Below are 23,252 nucleotides of genomic sequence, written 5' to 3' on the forward strand. Positions count from 1 at the left end.
GTGTGCTTGGGTATGAGCTTATGTAGGTGCCAGTAAAAATAGTCTGTTTCCTAGTATAATGAGGGAAGTAATTTACATCACTCTCTATCCAAAGAACACATATTGTTCTACATGGGAACTGATTCTGATATGGTGATACACTTTGCAACAAGATTTCCAAAGGAAAGGGAAAATGATCTGCTTGAGGAATGAGGTCCAAACTGGAAATACTAATTTGACAATTACCAGCATACCGGCTAGTTCAATCAGTTGGAATAAATGAGTCCTTGAGATAGGTTCAGGACTAAATACTGAATTCTGGGGGATACACCCTATTAGGGGCAAAAAAAAAAAAAAAAAAAGGAATGGGTTTATCAAAGAAAACAGGCCATTGAGAGAAACAAAAGGCAGAACACAGGCATGATGTTATCAAAGCCAAGGTAGGAAAGTTCCAGGAAAGAAGAACTGGTTTATAATGCCACTGGGGGGGTGGTGGGGAGGGAGGGAAAGAGAGAATATGAAAAGTAGCAAATGTATGGTCCATATTTCCTGTCTGGCACCTTTATAATTATAATATTAGGCTAAATTAAATCGGGGAAAAGAATCCAGTGCATGTACTACTTTTGTGATGGGGAAAAAGCCTCCTTAAATGGAAAAAGATTTTGGGTATAGCCCTGGCAAGGGCCTTTCCTAAATACCTGGCTCAAATTGTCACCACTAAACATTTCCTATTGCTATTTCTTGATTCCATGTTTTGAATGATTATAACTACCAGACTGTATTGAGAAAATAATTGTCAGTATGGTTTTTCCCATTTTTATTAAGAACATTATATGAGCATAACCAAGAGGAGATAAAAATCAGCATGGCATAACATAAAATCAGCACGATATAATTTCAGCCTAAGGTAAAAACTTGGTAGATCCTGTGCGATCTTTTATAAGGTAAATTTAAATTCTGTTTCATCAAATGTATGAAGTTATTCATGAATCCCTATTACTACCTTTGCTGGCCCTTAGGACTCAGGGTCCCCTAAAATGGTGTTAAGCAGACCTTACATAGAGTGACTCTTCTACCTAATGAAAATCAACTCCCCACCCTTTACTCTGGTTCATTTATACAAAAATATGATCAATATGAACCATGGACAAAAGTGGCATGGTAATTTTGACTACTATAGCAATTATCAAAACTATAAGGAGAAACTTTGGCAAAAGATTTGATAAATGCTTTGAGGTTCTCCTCTGCTTTAAATAAATAAAATCCCTCTACCTACTGACTTTTTATAGGTTTCTATGAAATGTCTGTCCTGTATAGCCTCTTAAATGTATGGTCTCCCATTTCCAGTATTACCACTTCTGAAATACCTGGAATGCTTTCGTTTGGAGCTTTTTGTTGTAAACAGGTTATATTTTGTCCAAGATATTTCTAGAAAATTCTACACTTATATGAACTTTCTGAATCTCTTTGGTCTACGAGGCTCTGCACAAGTTTCATTGTGGTCAGTCTACACTTCCCACAGCCTCAATCTCTACATACCTTGAAAATGGCCAAGTTTAAAATGATGCCACATTGTACGCCAGAACATTTTATGAAAGGGAACAGGCCCTAGTAACGACACATAATGATTTCCTTACTCTAAATATCTGAATTTCCTTATTCTCAATATCTGACCTCCTTCCTCTGACCTGCTCAGTGGGCACATATCCGGAAGACATATCACAATCCGATTTAATTCCAGGCAAAGAGCTGGCCTTCCTCATTTGACTCTCTCTTGGAGGGGGAGGAAATAAGGCAAGGGGAGGAGAAGATGGGAAGTGTGCAGTGAGGCTGCTAGGGAGAGACAGAGAGAATCCCAGACTTGCCAACAGTGGAGGAGGTAATCTGAACGTTTCTGGTGAGATAAACATAGGAACCAAGGACTCTAACATTGCTGCTTTAAAGAATACGGGCAACAACTGGATCTTTCAGTGACAGACCCAGAATCTATAGAGAAAGAAACATAGAGTCATGGAAGGAGTGTGGGCCTTGAAATCAAGATTCCCAGGTTTTAACTCACTCTTCTCCACGATTCTGTGACCTGAACACACCGCCCCCTCTCCTGACACTCATTAACCACATCTGTTAAATATACTGGTTGGAATATATGTGTTCCAATATCTTTCAACTCCAGCTTTACCATAAAGGCACAAAATGAAAAACAGACAGGCCGTAGAAAGATCTGGAAATAAGACTGGAAGAGAGTGGAAAATGTGTGACAGGGCAGCGTGGGGGAAGATAGGTAAAACGTGGCCTTATTTAACATTGCATCATAGAAGCATAACCCACACAATTTCAAATGTCAGGTTCTAAGCACACAGAAAGCATGCAGAGACGAACTTCATTCTTTTCCCACCACCCAAGGGTGTCAGGATCTTGCTGTGCAAATTCCTGGGATCGCTTCACAGCCCAGAAGATGAGGTATCCACTCCCGCCAAGTGTTAGAAACACGAAGAAGTTAGCAAGAAACCTCAGGAATCGGATCAAGTGGACGTTTTCTTCTACTTGGGCTGCTCTTTCCTCTATGATTGCTTCCTGTACTCAAGCAAAACAGAAAAAAAAAAAAAAAAGTGTATCTGAGCTACAAAAACCAGCACACACTCAGAAAATATTCTTGCAAACATCCAATGAGGAATGAAAATGCATACTCTATCTGGGATTCCGCAAACCAGGTGGATATCAGCAGCAACTGAGAACAAGTGAAGGAAGGGACAATTCTTACAAACTCTGATGGATCTAATACTAGGACAATCTTCTTTCTAAATTCTCTTCTGATAAAGTCTTTTTTTTTTTTTTGAAGCTACAAAATAATACCTAAGAGTCATTTTGAATATTGAGCTAGCTTATTCCTGTAAATAATTAGTCAGCATTGTTCTATTATTTAGACTATCCAATTCTGATTACTAATGGTCTTCTGTTTCAAACCAATGGCGGTATTTTTATCACCAAATTTAGAGAAGAAATTGTGCTGTCGTGGGTCATCAGATATTTTCCAATCACAATCAGAACCCTGCCCAGATCCTGGTAGGCAGAAATGATGAGTTAATCTTTCTTCTGTCAGGATACTTCGCTAGCTAAACCGTATGGAATGGCTCTGATTTTAGTCTTAGAAATCCAAAGGCACAGATCTTGAGGTTGATGTGTTTACCTTAAAGTTCATGGTGATAGAATTGAATTTGTTGTCTGCTGTTTCCGGATTGCCAATCAGGTAGTCCCAGCTTGTGAATACCTTCCAGCTGAAGTTGAATGTATTGTCATCACCACCCCCATCATCCCCGATATTTTTGGTCATCCTGTAAAAACGCGGAGTTTAATCCAGCCCCCCCCGGAAACACAAAGAAAGGGAGAGGGTAGGGAGTAGCAAAATAGTACAATTGTAGGTAGCCTGGAGAAGCAATATCCCAAAAGCATGTATTTTCAAACAAAGTTTGTTCTTATGACCAGAAAATAGAAATTTATCTTTAAATTTTGGGTTTGTTTTAATTTTTTAAACTGTTCATTTTCCAGGCCTTTCAAGATTAAAAGACTATGACGCATTGATGATTTTAACAACTAAACTGGTCCTATAAAAATACATATTTTTAATTTATTTTCCTAAACTTTTCTTAGCATCATATACTTGTTTATTAACCTTTTGCAGGATAAGGCTCTCTTTAAAACTCTGATGAAAACAAATGGGTCCCTCCCCAGGAAAAAAAATGTGTGTACACTCTTAAACTGTTCTAGGCAGCTTTAGCTTATTTCCAGATCCCCCTGCAGCTAGGAATGAACTAACCCAGGGCAGGTCAGGAAATCCTGCATAGATCCAACTCCCCCCTCAAGAATCTCTTCCCAAAGAACAGACTGAATGCATGAAATTTCTCCATACTCTGTAACTCTTGAACAAAAAGCAAAATTTTTATACAACCTTCATGCCAATGGGTTACATATATTCTAATCTATATATTTTAATATATATAAATCACTGATTCGAATATTATGTGTGTGTGTATATATATGTATATGTATATATGTGTATATATGTATATATGTATGTATGTGTGTATATATATGTATATGTATGTATATATATGTGTATATGTGTGTGTGTGTGTATATACACACACACACACACACACACATACTTTTTTTTTGCTTGGAAAGCTTAAAATGCATTTACTTAAAGTTTATTTCAATGGCTTGAGATCTATATTCCACTCATTCCACTTCCTTTCTTTTCCCCTTATCACTATAAAAAGCAAAATTAAATTTCATATGATACATATTATAAAATGATGCCATAAGGTTTTGGTTTTTTGAATATTATAGTGATACAGAACCAAAAAGGAAAGAAGCACCATGCCATAAAGCTGAGATTATAAATTGGCAGGCATCCCTGACGTGGCCTACATCCCCTTCTATTAGCTCCACTCCTTATAGAGGTTTATATATTTTAAATGGGTTAATGGGTTACGAAAAATCACCAAAAATAATTATCCCTTATTTCAGTCTATCATCTTACCCTTTGAAATCAGGTGTTTGCCTGTATCACCATATTTGCCCCTTCTCAACAACTGAGCAAAAGGTCAAGGTAGTTAATATTATTCTCTTTTTACAGATGGGGAAGCTAAGGGTTAGCATTATGGAGTGATTTGCTAGACACGTTCCAGGAGTTAACCGCGGAGGTAGGTCAAGGGCTTAGGTTCTCCGACCTCTCTCTGGTGCCCAAGCTAGGACTGTATGAGCTATGTTGAATCACATAAAATGCCTTTATGTAGGTCAAAAGGGGTTGAAACCCAAGATTCCCACTGGTTTAACTGAGGGAGAAAATCACTTATTGGATTCATATGCCACCATCCATTTCTGCGCTGTCACTGAGCAAAAGGGCAGGGCTTCAAGTCAGAATGGATGCTTGACAGATGGAAGTTTTGAGTGGAGCTTCCCTGGCAAAACTGGGGGTTGTGCTCCCAGATAAGGGAGCGTGAGCTGGGCAAGCAAGTCAGGAACACCCAGCATGCGGGAACCGACTGGAAAGAGAGGTGAGTGCCAAAAGAAGGAAGGGAAGGTGGGCGCCTGGGTGGCTCAGTCAGTTGGGCGACTGCCTTCGGCTCAGGTCATGATCCTGGAGTCCCCGGATCGAGTCCTGCATCGGGCTCCCTGCTAGGCAGGGAGCCTGCTTCTCCCTCTGACCCTCCCCCCTCTCATGTGCTCGCTCTCATTCTCTCTCTCTCAAATAAATAAATAAATCTTTAAAAAAAAGAAGGAAGGGAAGGTCCCGAAGACAAACTTGGGATTGTAGCACACTTCTGTTCAGGGACAGCCCTAACACCTATTAAATGTTCCATGGACAGCTCTAGCCCTTACCCATAGAGGGAAAAATAATGCAACTACCTATGGAAATTCTTCCTTTTTCAAGGAGGCTGTAGATTTGAACCACTGTGTCTATGAGAAGCAACCTCCACGTATCGTTTGCTTTGCTGGGAGGTTGTAGAAAGCGACTGTTGCATTCATTCCTTTGCCTCGACTTCTTGCCTCGGTTATTTGGTCATTTTATGGATGCACGTGACAGTTTTCAATTATTCGAATAAGTGCCTCCATAAATCCTAAGCCAACAGGGTCACTGTAATGGAGCCTCTGCTAAAATGAAAGTCAGGAAGAAGGAGGGGATTGAAAGGGAGGTAGGAAGCAACTCTCTCGAAGCTCACAGGATAAGCCCACTACACAAGGGGGAAAAAATTACAGCAAGGGCCATACTATACTAAATAGCATGTATTACATTCTTTTTTTTTTTAAGATTTTATTTATTTATTTGACAGAGAGAGAGCACAAGCAGGGGGAGTGGGAGAGGGAGAAGCACGCTCCCTGCTGAGCAAGGAGCACGATGAAGGAATCGATAGGGGAGGATGACCTGGACCCTCAAGCAGAGGTTCTTTCCTGTGATGAAGCAAAAGGCCAATTCACCTTGTTCATGATCCAATAAAAGGGTCAGGACACTGATGGAGGTCTCTCAAGACTTCTAAGCTAGCTCAGAGAATTGGCTCACGGATTATGGAGATTACTCATAGCCCCACATGCAGGTTTCTGCCCTGTCTTTAATGGGTTGTTACACATACATTTCAGGCAGGGGGGAAATGAACTGCAGCTTCATCAGTTCTCTGATGAAATTCTTCTCCATGCTCTCCATGCTCTAATAAATGTTCTTCCAGACAGACCATGATTCTGCAGTTGATCGTGACGGTCTCGCTGGGGGCCATTCGTTTTCGCTATCTTATATGGCTGATTTTTTTTTTTGGTTGAGTGACTACTCTGGTTCTGTTTTGTTTTTTTAATGAGCAGAGAAAAACAGATTCTGCCTATTGAGCTGATTCTGCAACTTGCAAACTTCTCTGCACACAAAAAAGAGGGGCCAGCAGCTGTTTCCCTGGCTTGTTTGCAATATGGATTCATACCTTGAAGTTTAAAAAGGCGTATCTTCAAAATCTGCTTAAACACAGGGTAGGGGTGCAACCCAGTGAGATGATCCAAAGGCCTGAGCTTGTGTTCAACCCTTTTGTTTGGGGAATGTCAGAGTCTAACACTAGTGTTGGTATTAAAACTACATTTTATCTCTTACGGACTCAGTATCCTCTAGATATAAAATACAATAAAAATTACATCCAATTCTTAAATTAATTATACTATTTGATTCCAGAAATCATGGCTCGCTTCCCAAGAGACCAGTGAAACTTACGCTTTAAGGACAACCAGAAAGCTGTATCCAATGCACATGATCCCCACCAGAAAATAGGAGAGCGGCAGCCTGAAATTCATCCATCCAATTGTTCGTTTATTGTCATAATAGCCATAAAAGAGGACAGAATATTGCGCCAAGCCCTAAAATCCAACAACATAGCCACTTAGCAGATGCTATGAAGAGCAACTCAAAGAAAAAAGATTGACTTTTAAGAGAAACAACAAAATGGCATTAATTTTCAAACTTGGGAGTTGAGTCCTATTGTTTTTGTTTCGTAGAGCAAATGTTTCAGCTGCCACATTGATTGGCAGCCTCTTGGTTTACTCGAAATTCAGGGACTTCTAAATAGGCCAAATTTTTAACCAAATATAGGCTTGCCAAGCTGTGGAGCCATCACCATGAAATGCCCATTGATTGAAACATCAAAACACACTTCATGGTGTCATTAGATTTACAATTTTAAGAGCTTGCTTAACATTTGGGGAGGATCTGAAACATGCTTCCTCAAAGTGTCATGGCAAGTTTCCACCTCCAGTCACCTGAACCACCATTAGATTGATTCTCCTCCAACCACAGAGGCCGTGTCTCAGCTCACATTGAGCAAAGGTGAAGAGCAGGTGAGAGGTCATGGGAACCAATCTGCACAACCTTGTACGCATCAAGACCATTAGAGCATTCTCCCAGAGCAAGCATGTTTATTGTGCAATTACGTGTTCTTTCCTTAAAATTACCTGCCAGATAATTAGAATTACCATGTCCCAAAGCTTCCTGAGGAGCCCTCTTTATATGGGGAACATTGGCATATTCTGATGCTCTTTCCTCTGTCATGGTCTTCGTCTTTCTCTCCTCGAATTCACTGTTTTTCACTCTCAGCTTTGAAGCATGTTTCCATATTACTACATTTCCACTGCCCTGGCTTCCTTCTGACTTCCTCTCTCTGCCAATAACTTGAAATTACTGTGTTTTGTGAAGTGAGACAGTAATAACTTGCCAATGCAAGGCTTCCTCTAGAGATCAAGTGAGTCACCCTTGAGTCTTAGAAAGCCCAATTGGCTACCTTTAACATCATTTATACACAGCCAGGGACTTTAAGGCCCACTACTAAAAAAGTGGGGAAGCAGGGTGGAAGAGGAAGAGGAGAAAATCTCCTGGATGCTAATTCCCAGAAGGAAGATTTAAGAGAAGCAATTTAGAAAATTGCCTTAAACGGAGATTATGCCTAGCTCAAAACAGAGGCCAACAGAGATCTGGAAGAATTATTGCTTTAGAAATTTGCAGCAAGTTTATGTTTTAATACTGTGTATGAATTAGCAGGAAAAATCTCAGAAGAAAGAAAGAAAAAATCAGAAGAGCTCATGGGCTTTGAGTAGGGTCAGGATGGAATGAGTGGGACGAAGGTAAAAATGGAAGTGCTTCCCCACACCACACCTGTCCTTGTCTGCATTTTTTTTTTCAGCTTAAGAAAAAAGAAATCCTACCCCAAAGAAAATTCTGGGGCTAAAGAACTTGTAGAAACCTCAGACTGGGGAAGCACATGGGCTAATCTCATGCCCCAAATAAGAAACCACATAGGGAGTAATTGGTCAACTGCCCAAGACCCAGGAATCATCCCAGGAGAATAATCATTGGAAGGATCTCCCTCACCCAGTTCAATGACATCTTCTTGCTTCACATTCATCTAGTTAAGGACTCTGCCTCCTCTCAGCTATTTGAAATCCAGTCTCTTTCTACTGTGTCCTAAACCTTCAGGCTGGTCTTCCTGTCCCAGAGCAACAATAACAGAGCCTGGGAAGTATAGGCACTTACCTCTTGTCTGGTTTAAAGATATCCTAAAGTGTTTATATTTTTCCCCATGAGTACAACACATATCATTTTCCAAACTCCTCTATTTTTCCCTGCAAACGACCCTCACCGCATTTCCTTGCCACTATCCCCGTGCTTGGTGATAATGCAATAACATCAATCAGTACATTTTGTTGAGCATTTAGCATTTGCCACACATGTTCTCTCATCTCACAGAATCCTTACAAGAACCCTCTGAAGTCGCTCCTGTTAGGGGCAGTGGGTTTTCCTCCACTCTTGGTGCTGCCTTGCATGAGGGCAAGACCCATAACTGTAACACTCCCAGGTACTCCCCGCTTCCTTATGCTGTCTGTGGGAAGGAGAACCTTATCTGATAGCAGAGCATGGAAGAAGAAATGGGGATGATGCAGGCCACCTCTCTTTCCCCTCCTGAGACAGCACACACTGTGCCCTACCTCTGGAGGGAGCATCTTGTCCTGGGCTGGGGCGGCTGCATAGAAAGTTCTGGCTGTGAAGCCCACTTGCCCATAAAAAGATGCCACATTCTTTCATATCAGCTTTAACAATAATAAAAGTGGCATGTTGACCTCCATCTGTCTAATGTTTTGTCTTATTTCTGGTTAGCTCACAACCTGGTTAAACAAGGTCGGGGTGTTATCTACCATGATTCCCCCGCCCAGCAAGACTCAGTAGCCTTATTCCTACTTTGCAGGTGAAGCAACTGATTTTTAGAGAGGTTAAGTAACTTGTGCACACTCACATAGCCAGCAAGTGACAGTCTGAACTTGAACTGCGTCTGTCTGATTCAAATCCATATATTTCATAACTCTATAAGCTCTACTCCTTCTCCCATGCTTTGCCTTCCACCCCTTGTATCATGCTAATGCCATACCTTTCCAGTGAAACAAAGAAACAAGAAACCCTACCAACCCAGCAGGGCCTTTTGACCTACTCCCCTGGACTGATCCATGGTGGTGCCAGGACCTCTCGAGAAGGACCTGAACACCCCTTCTGAAGATTTCAGAGGGCCTCATCTCCACGTGCTTAAACATTACAACCTGACATCATTTTCTAGTTCATAATGGCAGCACCGGGATTAAAAGGCACCTCCAAAACAACATGAAAGGAGAAAGTAGATAGATAACAAGCATCTGGTACGCTTGTTAGGTTCATCTGGTGTGTGTACCATTCAATGGCTAGCACTTCATAAATATTAGATAGCAACCCAAAGGGAGAAGGTTCGTTTTGGGGGGAATCCTGATGATTTCACAAAGCTTTCTTCAGTTTGCCTATTACTACATGTGCGATCAAGCATGTAAATAAAAGAGGCACCACTGAAGAAGACAATTTTAAAAAGCTTTATCCAATCCATCTTCCTAGCATGTTGAAGGGTGACTTGAAACACCCCTCCCCTCCCACCCCGCGGGCCCCCCACACTCCACACATCTTTCCCTTTCCCTTAAAACTCCAACAGCAGACATCTGGAAGCGACTAAAATAGCAATGACTTCTAGCCTAGCCAAAGTTCTATTCAGTTTCCATGTCAGCGCTCATGGCTTTCCCTGGGGGAGCATTCTCCCACCCCGAAATCTGTGACAGAGAAGTCACAGGCAGAGCCAAGTTTCAAATGAGCACGAAATATTCCCGTCCAACTCTGGGTTCCATGCTTGCGCATCGTCTATTAAGAGTCTAATTTCTGTTTGAGTGCCGCAGCTGGTCTAGTTCACAGTCACTGACACATTTCCCCAAGAAAGAGAATGTTTTGATGATGTCGCTAGGAATCAACTCATGTATTTGTTTATCTAACTAACTTTTTATTGAGAATTGACTGTTTGCCAAACATGATACATAGATGGAGTAAGATACCGGATGGCCGAGGCCCCTAAAAATGTTCTGCATGCCAAATGTCCTCTTCATGAGTATCTGTCACCTGAAATTATATTAGAACTCCACCCCTTTGGCGTTTCTCATGATGGCAAATAAAGAGTTACTGCAAAACAAGACATTCCATCCCTAGGACGGTAAATGAGTTTCAGTGTCCTTAGCAACTCTTTTCAGTTTGTAGTAACCGCCAGACCACTGTTTTATTAAAAAAAAAAAAAAAAAAAAAAAAAATCTTGAAGTCAAAACTGGTGGGAAAGGAAGATATGATTTCTGATTCTGACCATGCCTGCTAAGGGCATGTGAAGGAAGAGTGGCACCACACCATGGGGTATGTTCCTACCCTTCTCTGTATTGTTACCAGTTATTTATACCTTAGCGTTAAAGAAAGTTGCAAGTCTGGATGAAAGATAGGGCATGGCATCACTTAATATCTGATAAAGTGGAAATAAGCAAGGAGTGAGAAGGCTAACAACACTCAACACAAACCTCAACTAACTTCACAAGGACGTCAACTAGCCTGGCACCTATGTGTACGTGCTGAGATCCAGCCCATGGCCACCTTCCTTCCCTCCGCCCAGACTCACCAAGTTTCCACCTCATGCTTTGATCACCATCAAGATTTCCTTTCTTTTTTGCTACAGCCCAGATCTGGGAGTATGTAACTGACACCCTATGGCTCTTAGCTAGGGAGCCCCTAAATTACAAAGAGGAAGACTCTTAGCTAGTCAGCATGTAGATTACAAAGAGGAAACTGGGCTGAGCCTTTGGAGAACTTCTAGTTTTCCATAGTTGGAATTAACTACCTGTCTACAGGACTGTAGTCCTGAACTCCCACCCTCAAAAAGCCATGAAGTAGACAGTTGCTTTTAGTGCCCATCCATAGATCCGCTCCCTCGTGTCTCTGCCTCCTTCCCAGAGAACTCACATTGCTGGTGCCCCGTTCCCCTTTCTGGCTTGTGGATACCATGCTCTCTCTGTCAGGGCTCCCTCTTCTTCTTTTCTTGTCCCTCCAAGAAATGGATATTTTCATGACTTAAGTACCCATGAATAAGCATTAAAGAAAAGAAATTTTAATTAAACATCTACCACGTGCCAGGCATTGTGCTAGTGCTTTACACACACAACCTCATTTACTTTTTAACACCAGCCTGCTAGATAGGTATTAATACTACTATTTTACACACGACAACTAAGAGGCTCAGAATGGTTGTCTTAATATCTCACAGGTGGTATATGGCAGGATTCAGACTCAGGTCTGTCTAAATCCCATGAGTTCTTTTCATTATGTGACACTGCATTTTAAACTATGCTGGCTTCTGTAAAGAGCATTTCCATTTGTCTTTTCTGTGTCATGGTCAACAACTGACACTAATGTTGGGAATTCTAGATACTATGCCCAGTGCCCAATACACATCTTATTTCCTTGGATATCCCACAGAAACCTTGAACTCAAGAAGTTCCCCCAAACCTACTTCTTCCTCCTCTCTCAGGGAATGACATCACCAACCTATCTGTCACCTCAGGCAGAAACCTGGATATTTCATTATCTTCCCATTTTCACCCGTAAGTCACATGCAGTTACTAGCTGAATCCTGTAGTTTCTGCCTCACGATCATATGTGACACTGATCTCTTCTGTGTACACCATTGCCATTCACAGGCCTCTCTTCCTCCATCTTACACCAAGTCCAACCAAGTCCATCTCATATTCACAAAGAACCTTCTAAAGGGTACCTGACCACATTTCCATCCTTCTTCAAAACTTTGTGCTCTCCACTGCCTATAGAATAAAGTCTGACTCCTTAGCAAAAGGAATGAAATTGTCCTCCTTGATTAGATCCCTTTTTGTATGACACACTCATCTTTAAGTATGCCACTCTTTCCCTAAACACCAGCTCTGCTGAATCACTCATGGGTATTGAGTGCATGACACCATTTCCTGCCTCCATGCCTTGGTGTGTGCAGGTTCTTTTGCTTGGAACGTTGTTCCCAGCTATCCTCCCCATTTCAGAGTCTAGTTTATTGCTACTCTTCCTTTAAAACCAGTTCAAACAACCTCTGTAAAGCCTTTACTGACCTCTAGACCCGAGCTACTTGTTACGGGGAAATGGTCATTTCCTTCAGATGCACAGAGCTCCACCTCATGAAACACTCCCCAGGCCCTCACTATCCCTCTACTCACTACCTCCCAGGGAAGGTAGAGTGACTTCTCAGATCCATACTTCTGAATGAATTAGCTGTACTTGCCTAGCCCAAATATAACTTTCTTCCTGTAGGAAATAAACTTTCCCAGGATAAGATGGACTAATTTGGAGTCCCATATCAGCAGGGCCATTTGGCTAAGAGTCTCAGATTATTTCTCCCATTTGGCCCCCAGTAGTAATGAATGTGAAGTGTTGGTGCCCATCTGCCTCCCCTTTCAAACAAATTATTCAGAACTCAGATGGAAAATAGAGTTATTGCTTTACTGGGTCCTCTCAGGTCTCCAGTAAATGGAACTCCTACTGGAGTGTCACACAGAATCCTCCCTCCCTTATGCCTCCATGTGCCTAGGACATGTATCTGTTAGCTTGAGATTGTCACATCATAAGACAATTGTTTGTTTGCACATCCAATTAAACCAAAAGGTCTCTGTGGGCAGGGAAAATATTATTAGTTATCGTTGTATTCCCAGCATCTCACATTCAATTTATGCTTGTGGAATGACTAAATGAACAGAAAAATTGCTTCTGGTGGTCATTAGCAATCCTCAGTGAGATTAAGCTCTTTCAAATTATCGTCTAAACCACCTTTTTCTGTTTTTCTTCTCTCTGCTCCCCATTTTAATAGAAGAGAGTAAATCATTCAAGACAGTAACATGATGATAACAATTTTATGTTGGGATTTAATGAATCAAAACACCAAGAAAGTGTCTGAGAGATACTAATACTGCCAAAACTCCTTAATTTTTTCTACTGTCTAATTGCCTAAAACTCTTAGAAAATAAGAAATTCTCAGTGCTATAAAATGAGCTTCTACATATAGTCTCTTCCCAAATGGAAAAATGGTCTTTTGTTTCACAAGGTAGAGATTAAAAGCATTATCTTACGGGGCTTTGTTGTTCAATTGACTTCTGGTCTTCTAAATCTGCCTACTAGTTCTTTAAAGTAATGAAAAATGAAGCATCATAAATTCATATATGAAGAGAGATGTATCTGGTTATATGGAAACAGCCTGTACTGGGAATTACCTTACCTTATTTTATCTATCTTAAAAAGAGTTTTTGAACAAATGAAAATACAAAAAAAAAAAAAAAGTAGAGAAAATAAACTATTTGAAAAAAATGAAGTTCAGAAAATTTCAATCCTATATGAGCAGCATATATTTTATTTCAAACATTTAAGATCAATGAATGTAATTAATTTCAAGTACAATGTATTAGTAAATAATATCTACTGGAGATACATGATGCTGGAATATGGGATAGAGTTTTTACAGAATTGTTTTCAAGTGTTTGTAACTTTAAATAATCTATTGTCATAGCAGAGGTATCAGACTCAAAATCTGGTGCCATTTGTTTGTATTATGGGATAATTTAATAGACTGTGAAGTTCTAATCTGACTCGATGGCTCAGCCTTTTATCTATGAGGTTGGCAACTAATATTTACATATCAGCAAATTCCTACCAGGCAAATCGAGCTCTTCCAAAAAATCTTAGTCTCTCCACTTTCTGATATTTATCGACACGTGATACTCTCACATATTGATAGATTCTTCCTTGGTGTCCTCACATTCAATTTCCTCCTCTCTGTTCTGTTGACCTTTTTAATTTCCAACTTTGATAATGCCACTACTCATCCACCACTTGCCTGAATTACTTTCAACTGCTCTGAGAAAAAATAAATTATCATGGCCTAGATTCTAGAGGGTCCCACACGTCTTGATACCTCTGTAAGGCCATCCACCCCGATGCCTCTTCATCTAGTTTCACTAACCTCCAGTCAGTCCCTTGAGTAGGGCAACCTTCTCCCAGGACTGGTCCTTTGACTTGCTATCCTCGTTTTCTAGAATGCCTCTCCCCTCTCCCAAATTGGGAGCTGATACTGACTCCTCGGAGCCCGATTCAAATCTTACTTTCTCAGAAAAATTTCTGCTCTCCTCTACCTCCCTCTCTTAGGCTGCAAACCAGGTCAGGATCTCTGCTACATGTTCTCTTAATACTGTTTACCTTTCTTCTGTAATACTTGGCATAGTCATAGTTATGTTTATTTTTGTGATTATTTGATTACTCTACTAGGCTTTGAATTTCTGAGGGCAGAGACCTAGTTGGGTTTTGCTCACCTTTGCTTAGTGCCTGCCACGCTACCTGGCATCTTGCAAATGCTCAATAAGTGTTCACTAAATTAATGAAAAGAAGACTTGGTTAGGTGATCACATCCGAAGAAGGGATGCTGTCTTCCTGTCACAAGTATGACATCAGGATCATAGGCATCCCAAATTTTGGCAAAAAGAAAGGTCCACTTTGGTTTGGACAGGTGCCACTTGAGGGAGATGGTGAAAACTGGAAGTGGTTGCTGAATTAAAGAAAGCACTGATAGAAATGAAGACCCTAAGGGATCAGTGTCCCAAGTCTACAGAATAAAAAGATACCAGGAAAGCTAAAAGCAGACCCAGGGATCTCTTCTATCACAAGCTATAGACATGTGTAAAGAAGTCCAGGAGTAGCAGATTAAGAGGCCTATGAGTGAGAGCAGAATTTGAGATGCCACTTCTCTTAATCAAACCTAATGAGCTTATTAAACCAAAGCTACCCGTACTGAACATTGAGAAAGTAAAGCAAATATGGGAGCCAGGGATGAATAGCCTTTGGATGCTGTCAATCCCAGCACCACACGCCTGAGCAGCACCCACTCTGTTCAGTGAAGTCTTCTAAGGAGTCTCACCTCAGATACAGAGGAGAGGATCCCTACCCCTGCCAATCGTAGGATCTCTATTCCAGGGAAGAGCCATATGTCTGGGTAGACGTGATAATCTACAGGCTTAGCTTTGTCCCCAAGAGGCTTAGCAGTCTGGCTCGGGGTCATACTTTTGCCCTCACCAAAAGATTGTTTATCATCTAGGCATTCAGTCTCTGCTGAGCCAGCCCTACGTGAGGCTGAGACAATGGCAGAAACAAAGACGTTATGTTGGTGTATTTGAAGCTTGTTGAAACTAAGAGCAGCACAGCACAGCAGTAACAGTTCTGATCCAAAGTAGAGGAACCAAGCTCACGTTTTAAGAGCCAACAGACCCCTAAAGCAGCCATACAGGTGGGCTGCTCAGATAGTGTTCAGGAGACGGCCTCCAGATGCCACCACTTTGGATCAACCAGCATGGAACAAAATGTGCTCGTCCTGAGACCACATCCTCCCAGGTGGCCCCTGATCCAGAATGATAAGAAATACTAGAGCCAGTGATATGGGATTTCTCTAATGGACATACTTTGCTTGGAGACGCACCATCAGCCTGGCCAAGACTTTTTCCAGAACTGTACTGCAAACTGAGTCTCTTCCTACTTAATCTTCCCCCCTTCTCTCCCTTCACAGGAATCAGGCTGGCTTTGTTAACTGGAGACTCTCCCCACCTACTCATGCTCCCTCTCCCCTTCCTCATTTGTAGGTATTTTCCTCCAAAACATATCCTGCACCTAATATTGTCTTGATGTCCATTTCTTAGGAAACCTAAAATGAAGGGTATTTGCCCCTTCAAAGAAGAACTCTGTGCCCTGGTGGTGGCAATGTAAATTGGTATAGTCACTACAGAAAATGGTATAGAGGTTCCTCAAAAATTTAAAAATAAAAATATCGTATGGTCCAGTAATTCCATGGCTGGGTATTTTTCTGAAGAAAATGAAAAAGTAACTTGAAAAGATATTTGTATCCCCATGTCACTGCAGCATTATTTACAATAGCCAAGATACGGAAGCAACCTAAGTGTCTGTCAATGGATGAATGGATAAAGAAAACGTGGAGTGTGTATATATATAATATATGTACATATTATATATAATGCAATATTGTTCAGCCATAAAAGGGAAGGAAATCTTGCCATTTGCAACAGTATGGAAGGACCCTGGGCATTATGCTAAGTAAAATAAGTCAGACAGAGAAAGACAAAGAATGTATAATCTCACTTGTATGTAGAATCTTAAAGAAAAAGAAAAAGAAAAAGAAAAAAACAAGCTCATAGATATAGAGAACAGACTAGTGGTTGCCAGAGGCAGGAGGTGGGGGATGGGCACAATGAGTGAAGGAAGTAAAAATGTACAGATTTCCATCTATAAAATAAACAAGTCATGGGGATGCAATGTACAACATGGAGACTACAGTTACTAGTTCTGTACTGCATATTTGAAAACTGCTAAGACAGTAAATCTTAAAAGTTCTCATCACAAGAAAAAGAATTCTGTAGCTATGTATGTTGACAGATGTTAACCAGTCTTACTGTGGTGATCATTTCACAATATATACAAATATTGAATCATTATGCTGTACACCTGAAACTAATATAATGTTGTATGTCAATTATACCTCAGTAACAAAGGGGGTACTCTCTGAAAATAAAGATGCATTTGAACTACTGAAATATCCCTTAAAAAAAATGTTGTCCAGGGCGCCTGGGTGGCTCAGTTGGCTAAGCGACTGCCTTCGGCTCAGGTCATGATCCTGGAGTCCCTGGATCGAGTCCCGCATCGGGCTCCCTGCTCAGCAGGGAGTCTGCTTCTCCCTCTCCCGCTCCTCCCTCTTGTGCTCTCTCTCTCTCTGACTCTCTCTCTCAAATAAATAAATAAAATCTTTAAAAAAAAAATGTTGTTCCATATGTATATCACAAAAATATCTCTTCTAAATGTGGCCAGTACAATAAGAGATGAAGGAACTTAAGAGAACTGACATATGTCTGTGAGGAGACACTGTCGCTCTGGAAGATTATTATTTAGAACTGTTGCTGCCGATAAAATCAGGAGAGGAACTGCTGTTTGAAAACATTCAGAGTGTCTGCAACAGTTTCCTCGGAGGACAGACTTCAAGGGTGATATATGGCACATGTGGGCAGGGCAGAAGGAATCAGCTTGGGGTATGTTAGAAGTAAACGAACAATGTGACATTAAAATCAGCCCCATTTTACTTTGAATTTCAGTACCTCCTCTAATTACCTGTTCTGTGTTTGGCAAACTGACCCACCTCTCAGAGTCCCAATTCCCTCAACTATAAAAAGATTATTGGGGCTCCTAGGTGGCTCAATTAGTTAAGCATCTGCCTTCAGCTCAGGTCATGATCCTGGGGTCCTGGGATGGAGCCCTGTGTCGGGCTCCCTGCTCAGCGGGGAGCCTCTCTCTTTACCCCTCCCCCAGCTTGTGCACATGCTTTCTCGCTTTCAAAAAAATAAATAAAATCTTTAAAATAATTTAAAAAATAAAAAGATTATTTTTTAAAGATTTTATTTATTTGTGAGAGAGAGAGCTGGGGGGGGTGTGCAATAGGAGCACAGGGAGAGGGACAAGCAGACTCTGTGCTGAGTGTGGAGCCCAATGAGGGGCCCATCCTGGGACCCCAAGATCATGACTTCAGCAGAAATCAAGAGTCTAATGCCCAACCAACTGAAGCACCCAGGCGCCCCATAAGAGGATTATTGATCTTCATTCTGAAGGGTTGTTATGAAGATGAAATTTAATGTATGTGCCTACTTAACACATGATAGGTGTTAACTCTTCTCTTCTGTCCCTTCTAGGACTTCATCCCACCAACATCTATGATGACCGTCAGAAAAGGGGAGGCAAAGTTCACTCACCATTTAACCGTACGCAATGTAAAAGATGTTCACAAGCTGGAAAACTGAGTGCATTTCCCTTTATTCACAACTCAAATCTTTACCCGAATGATCTCACCCTCTGCTATCAACTCAAGCTGCTTCCAAATACCACCTCAGCTCCTCCCTCATGCTCACTTACAAGAATATCAAAGCTGTAATATTTTTCTCTTTATCATTCATACGTCATTCTTGTGTCTCCAAGTATTTGCCAACAAAGACATCCTCTTCTTCCTGACCTAAACCTGTTCTTCCAATTCTACTGCTTCAAACAATACCATATGTGCCAATTCAATTCGTAGCACACATATTAGACAATCTCCCTATTTCTTACTATTTTAACAAAATATGTTTTCCTCCAGATTAGTAAGACCCACCAGGAGGTACTCAATAAAAGGATCAAAAATATGGTGCCTTGTAAACTGTGACTTTGAGAAGCCATAAGACTGGCCAACCTGGCACATATCAAATGGCATTTGTCTACTAGTTATTAAAGGGAATTTTGATGAGTTATGACCTGTGGGGTTTTTTAAAAGATTTTATTTATTTATTTGAGAGAGAGAGTGCAAGCACAAGTTGGTGCAGAGGGAGAAGCAGACTACCCGCTGAGCAGGGAGCCTGACGTGGGGCTCGATCCCAGGACCCTGGGATCATGACCTGAGCCAAAGGCAGACGCTTTACTGATTGAGCCACCCAGGCGCCCCAAGTTATGACACATGTTTACAAACGGCAGAGCACTGAACTCCAGAGAGATACTTTGCAGGAGAGGGGTGTCCAGAGAGAAGTCCCAAGTTTCCAACAGGAGACTCACCTCCCCACCTCCACCTCAAAGGTTTTCGGACCCTTCACATCATATAAACTCCTCTACCACAAGAGGTCATGCTTGCATCTCTTTCACAGTGTTCTATAAATCTTTTTCTGCTTCTCTTCCCCTATATCTATATGGAATTGCTTAGCTAAGCTGGCCCATTAACCTTTTTAGATGCAACAAACTAACCCATGGCTTAATTAGACTGTCCAGGCACTTGTTATCTCTGCCTCAGGCCTGAAACATGTCTTTTCCTCCTGGCATCTCTGGGCTCTTCGGAAGTGCAGAATTCTGTCTTTTGGGATCTCAAGGATATTCAGTTAATGATTTCGTCCATGATGCCAAGATAGATAGAATACTGTGCTGTCCAGTTAGATCATCTTATAATACAGGGTGGGCACCTCTATGAGGTCACAGTTCAGAGGACCAAGTAAAAAACTTGGGCAAGAGTAAATATTGAACCTACCATTCTATTTGCTAATTTGCAAATTGTGTGTCTTTTATGAAAGGTGAAAATGGGATATGTTTCAACTCCTTCTCCCCATTGAGATAGCTATGGCATTGAAGGGAGTCAGTCTATGTTCTGGAAACAATCACTGAGAATGTTGTTGGAAATCAATGCAGCAAAATTACTGATGTGATACTGGGCATAGAAAGAGTACTAGATTAGGAGCCCCTCAATAGCTATAAGACCCTGGACATGCTTCTGTGACTCAGTTTCCCTCATTTTATAATGTGAAACATGGGATGGAAGAGCTCTAAAGGCACTCCTATCTCTAAAAATCTCTTATTTAATGATACATGCCAAATAATTGAGTGGTTACGGTATGCAGAAAAATTAAGAAAAGCTGTAAATGAATAATATCACTTTAGTGACCTTATTTTTTTCTTGGCCATTTATATTCTCTTATTGCTTTAGAATTGCTTTTAGGCAGGCCAAGAACTATAAAGGAAAATGAGTATCACAGACTACTCTGGTTTCTGTCTTCCTCTATCCACCTACAAATAGTATTTCACCAAACTGAACATGAGAGAGCTATCAAGGGGAGTAATAAAATCCTGGTAAGCCCATTTACTGCCCAAACCCTCTCTCCTGGTTTCCTCTTGTACCCACCTGTTAGAGCCTCTGGTTTGCCCCTTAGAGCTACCTTCCTCTTTTTTTTTTCCCCCAGCTGATTAATATCTTTCAAATCCCTAATGGACTTTTCCCCCCAACTTTTTTATTTCAGTTAGTTGACAAATTTATAAGTGCTTAAACTTTGTTAAATATATGTTTACAAATCTAAAAACCTTTTGTTCATACTTCAGTTCTTCTTTTCTATGGTTTGACTCAAACATCAGAAAATGCCAATGACAACCAGACTGGAAGTTTATTATCTTGCTAATCAGAAGAAGAGAGTGAGATGTAAAAGCAGTTTCAGGCGAGCATAGTAAAAAATTATTATCTGAAATTTAGAGAGAGGGTCAGGAGAGAGAGAGAGATGGATGGGCGATAACAGAAAGGAGGAATAAAAGATAAGTAAAATCTAACTCAGCGGTCATATCCTTCATAAATCCTAGACCTTCCCAGGCAAAACTAACAACTACTAATTCAGGGCTCCCCAGTGTCTTTTTCTTTTTTTCTATTTTGCTTGTGTAGCATATAGCATGTGGTATACTAATTGGCTATCTTCTACCATCATGAGTGCCTTGAGGTCAAGGATCATATCACCTTTATCTTTGTAAAACCAGTGCATGCTTATATTCAATACATAAATGTTGAATTGAAATGAAAAGTGAACTGACAGGGATGATTGGAGATTCCAAATGCCACAAAATCGGGGCTACCACCATGCCTTATGCTTATTCTCTAGCTTGGCTTGCTTACTCAGAGACTGGGAACCTTTCCTAAAGTTTACATTTCCTGGAACTGCTCACATAAATCAATTTCTACAGCTCTTATCTCAAGGCTGTACAAATCCTCCCCTTACTCAGGATTGTCAGTCAATAAGATTCATTAAGCCTCTGTTGGTTGAGTATCAAATTAAGGGCTTCAAAGAAGATGTAACAGATATGATCCCCTCTTTAGGGAGCTCACAATTTAGGGGGTTTGAAGGTAGAATTCCAAACATCTATGAAATATACCTATCAATACTATGACTGTGAAGAGTGTTTATTAGTTTTTCTCTCATTCTTTTATTCCCCAGGCTACATAAAATCTTATTCTCATTTGCTACTCTCCCAAAATTCCTTGAATTATCAATTCCCCAAAGTCTACCTTGCTACTTTCTTATCCTCTACACTTTCGAACATCTCTGATCTGGTCCTTATTTTAAAAAGAATCTGTGGGACTGAGGAGTTGCCACAGACTTGAATCAGACTCCGAAATGATTTTTCAATGGGTAAAAATGCATCTCTGGCATAACAACCATCCCCACCCAGGGCAGCTCAAAGAGTAATACTATTCTCGTACTACAGTCGAGTAATGTCATAGGAGTACCACAATTGAGTGTACTCATTTTAGTATTATTTAGAAGTTAGAATCCAGTACTGTTTTGTATTTAATATTTAGCTTTATTTATTGAATAATTACTGAATAGTACTGAGTCTTCAGTAATACTAAATAGATTTGTTTAGGAAACAAAGAGGTTAATATAAAATGTTAAAGCTCTAATTCCCTAAGAATCCTACAAGATTTTTCAAAAAGCGCATTTGCAAACTCTTCCTTTGTTCTTTTCCAAAGCCAGAGATAAAGAAGCCTTTGATCACTGAGTTCACCTTCATTCAGTAGTCTATATTCCCATTTAATCTTGTTATCATATTCTTAAGCCAATCCTTTTTTTCTCTCTCTCTCTCTTATTCCCTCCCTCCCTTCCTCCTTCTCCCTCCCTTCCCCCTTCCTTCCTTCCTTCCTTTCTTCCTTCCTTCCTTCCTTCCTTTACTATTTTTTTAGCAGGGGGCATGTATGTATCTCTTTAAGACTTCCAACCAGCCCCAGAGGAAGAGGCCATGGGATTTCAGAGAGTAAGGAAAAATCTGTCCTCCTACCAACACAGTTGTGGGGAGACACTTACACTGAAGTCGTACAACACACCAAAGTTTGCCGCAGATGCCTCTTCAGCTCTGGGAACTGTTTTCCTAGGTAAACTGCCATATGGCAAACCCCAGAGGTACTATACAGAGAAGCAAAGAAAGCAGTTAATAATTGGAAACAAAGTCTGAGCCACACATGTGATCACAAATGGTTTTGTTTAAAAGCACTACTTATACATTTTCATGGCGACTCTGTGGGTCTTCACGTGGGGTCCCATTTTCTGGGAATCGACTACTAAATCCAGAGTGAAGAACAAAGGGAGTGCTAAGAACCCTGCATGCTAAGTTCAGTGGACCACCAGCAGTTGGGCCAACCACATTGCCCAGAGGCTTGCTGAGAAGCCCCCCTACCCACGACCACCTCCAAACTGGTCTCTTTTAGGGGAGGCCTGGAGAGGAGAAAAGAGGCCTTTGGGGGAACTATAGTGTTCCAAAAAAAAAAAAACCCATATTACCCACATCTTCATATGGGGTTACCTCTTAGGGGTGGGGGTGGAGGGAGATTCCCTCCTTCATGTTAAGAAAGAGAAGACTCAAGTGAATCAGTCGCTCATACAATTCGAGCATGTCAAATAGGAGGAATGATTGTACCCTGATTGTATTTGTTTTACCACTAATTCAGGTTTGCTGCCCTGATCTTATGCTACCAGATTCAAAGAGGCCAGCGAGGCAACATGAATAGGGCTCTAGCAGGTGCCTTGGTGAGACCTGGAAAAAGCACCAGGGCAGGCACATGGCTTGCCAAGCAGATGTTGCTTCTTATGTAACATGAAAACTTTCCTTCCTTGGGGCTAGGGATGGAGGATGAATGGTGGCTGGAAGCCTGGGTGCCAAGCTTGACTGGACAAGGGCTGGAAGTCAGCCCCTACTCCTACCCTCCATACAAGCAGCATGGGATTCATGGAAGCTTCTTGACTTCCTAGGACTGAACAGAGCAGAAGGTGGGTCCTACCCATGTGGTCGCACCCCAAAGTTGGGGGCCACAAAGGACAAAGAAGATTAAGGTCTCACGCTTGCCCAGGGATATGGGAACTTTGGGCAAAAGGGCATCTGCTTCGAAGGAATGCTGAATGAGGCTGGGTGGGAGGAGGCAGAGGAAAATGGAGCCTTGTTGCCAGGAGCGGACCAGCCC

General features: G+C 41.2%; 1 protein-coding gene across 1 annotated transcript in view; it reads right to left on the reverse strand.

Annotated features, from left to right (window-relative positions):
- Nucleotides 1-23,252, reverse strand: part of TMC1 (transmembrane channel like 1) — a 104,791-nt gene that overhangs the window by 36,957 nt on the left and 44,582 nt on the right. The window contains exons 9-12 of the mRNA XM_035028966.1: nt 22,102-22,200; nt 6,728-6,870; nt 3,167-3,311; nt 2,359-2,553 (exon numbers count right to left, since the gene is read on the reverse strand). Coding sequence (XP_034884857.1) covers nt 2,359-2,553; nt 3,167-3,311; nt 6,728-6,870; nt 22,102-22,200 — 582 coding nt within the window. The remainder of the gene's footprint in view (nt 1-2,358; nt 2,554-3,166; nt 3,312-6,727; nt 6,871-22,101; nt 22,201-23,252) is intronic.

This window comes from Mirounga leonina, unplaced genomic scaffold (genome assembly GCF_011800145.1).
Source record: "Mirounga leonina isolate KUSES-001 unplaced genomic scaffold, KU_Mleo_1.0 Mir_224, whole genome shotgun sequence".
Taxonomy (NCBI): Eukaryota; Metazoa; Chordata; class Mammalia; order Carnivora; family Phocidae; genus Mirounga; species Mirounga leonina.